This window comes from Engraulis encrasicolus, unplaced genomic scaffold (assembly GCF_034702125.1).
Source record: "Engraulis encrasicolus isolate BLACKSEA-1 unplaced genomic scaffold, IST_EnEncr_1.0 scaffold_697_np1212, whole genome shotgun sequence".
In the NCBI taxonomy this organism is placed as follows: Eukaryota; Metazoa; Chordata; class Actinopteri; order Clupeiformes; family Engraulidae; genus Engraulis; species Engraulis encrasicolus.
Window position 1 is genome coordinate 20,001 of NW_026946024.1, and position 2,305 is coordinate 22,305.

Sequence of the window (2,305 nt, forward strand, 5' to 3'; positions counted from 1 at the left end):
TGTGACTAGTGACTTGTGACTTGTGAGGCGGGGCGTCAGCGAAGGGTGAGGCCACAAGCACAGGTAGTGGACGGGAGTTAAGCTAATGGAATGTACCCCTGGTATCATCATCATCATCATCATCATTAAATACGTGTAGCTAGCTTGGCCCTACTGTCACCTAACGGTAGAGCACTGGGCTACTATGCCGACGATTCCGGTCCTGGGTCATTTGCCATCCTTCTCCGACTCTCCCAATTCATTTCCTGTCCATCTTCAACTGTCCTGTCTCAAAAACAATAAAGGCAACAACAACAAAAATAAAAAAATAAAATAATAATAATAAAAAAAATATATATATATATATATATATATATATATATATATTAAAACTATGTAACTGGCTGTTGTGTTGTTCCTGTAGGCCACGTGGACTTCACTCTGGAGGTGGAGCGAGCCCTGAGGGTGCTGGACGGGGCGGTGGCCGTCTTTGATGCCTCCGCTGGGGTAGAGGTAGGGAGGACCACACCATCGCATCACTAATAATGCAATACAATACAACACGTATTCATACAGCGAAGTATCGCTACTATGAAGTTCACTCAAAGCATTTTAGTAATAAATGTTTAAAAGGCCCAAAATATATTTTTAAAACAGCTACAGAATGCTAAATGTTAACCATTGATGCCAAAAAAAATGATTACTCTTCTGGGGTTTGGGTTTGGCTGGTGGTTGGTGCAAATTTCATTAAGTGGTGGATACAGCTCATCTCGGTTTCTCTCCCTCTCTCTCTCTCTCTCTCTCACAGGCCCAGACATTGACTGTATGGCGCCAGGCAGATAAGCATGAAGTGCCTTGCGTGTGCTTTCTGAACAAGATGGACAAGCCTGGAGCAAGGTAGGATCTTTCATACTGTACTGTAAACGACACACAAACACACACACATCTTTACCAACTTGCAACACATACACATACACATACAGTACAGGCCAAAAGTATGGACTCACCTTCTCATTTATGCATTCTCTTTATTTTCGTGGATTTTCATTGTGTATTTTCATGCAGGGCATCAAAACTGTGCATGAACACATGGAGAATTACGTACTTACCAAAAAATATAATTCTAGCTGTTGTCCAACAGCAATGACCACTGTCGATCCATCTGACGTCGACACGGCACAACTGATGGCCCCACACATTTCAATAAGCTTATTTTTGTCTATTTTCAAATAAAAATGCCCAGACAGTCATGTCAATCCTAATTGAACATTAAACTCCTCCAATAGCTCACTAGAATTGTAGAACTGGAATTTTGAGACCTAAAACCTAGTTTTAAACACTTGCAAATACAAGCATTTTACAGACATTTTCTTGATATTGAGTCACAGCCAGTTACTTGGAGAGGTCAAAACTGTGTTGGAGGGAATCTGTGGCAGGGTTTTTCACTTTCACTTTTACTTTTTGTATTAATGTTTCACCTAGATAACCAGCTATGCTGACCAAGTGCCCTATTATCAGATCAAGAAAATCTGTCTTGTATTGCTTGTATAAATGAAAATGGACTCGAATGACTGGGTATTTTTACTTGAAAATAGACAGAAAAATAAGCTTGTTGAAACATGGGGGCCCTCAGTTTTGCTGTGTTGACGTCACTGTTTGGCATTTTTTTTATATTTTTTAAATAATTGTTTTTATTTTTTATATATTTTCATTTTTGTTAAGCAAAACATTATACATGTGTTCATGCACAGACATAATGCCCTCTCTGAAAATGTATTATGTTCTTTAAAAAGCCACAAAAATAAAGAGAATTAATTAAATGAAAAGGTGAGTCCATACTTTTGGCCTGTACTGTACTGTACACACACACACACACACACACACACACACACACACACACAAGATCTTCAAGGACTTGCAACACATAGATACACAGACTATACACACATACACTGGTCGTCTGTACATATTGAACAATCCTGAGTAATGAATCCATGTCTGATGATACTGTATACATATGTCTGTTGTATGATGTGTGATCATGTATGTCTGTTGTGGTATAATATGATGTGTGTTGATCCCTCTATGTCTCTCAGCCTGGAGCTGTCCCTCCAGAGCATCAAGGAAAAGCTGAAGGCCAACCCTGTGCTCCTGCAGGTACCGTTACACTCATATCATACGCATGCTTTTCATGAGTGAGTGAGTGAGTGAGTGAGTGAGTGAGTGAGTGAGTGAGTGAGTGAGTGAGTGAGTGAGTGAGTGAGTGAGTGAGTGAGTGAGTGAGTGAGTGAGTGAGTGAGTGAGTGAGTGATTCTTTCATATAACT

General features: G+C 39.9%; 1 protein-coding gene across 1 annotated transcript in view; it reads left to right on the forward strand.

Moving 5' to 3' along the window:
- LOC134444726 (ribosome-releasing factor 2, mitochondrial-like) overlaps window positions 1-2,136 on the forward strand; it is a gene marked incomplete at its 3' end in the record, with an annotated part of 4,502 nt that extends 2,366 nt beyond the window's left edge. Inside the window, exons 6-8 of the mRNA XM_063193947.1 lie at window positions 404-492; window positions 788-876; window positions 2,076-2,136. Of these exons, the coding sequence (XP_063050017.1) occupies window positions 404-492; window positions 788-876; window positions 2,076-2,136 (239 nt within the window). The remainder of the gene's footprint in view (window positions 1-403; window positions 493-787; window positions 877-2,075) is intronic.
- Between the last annotated feature and the right edge of the window lie 169 nt (window positions 2,137-2,305).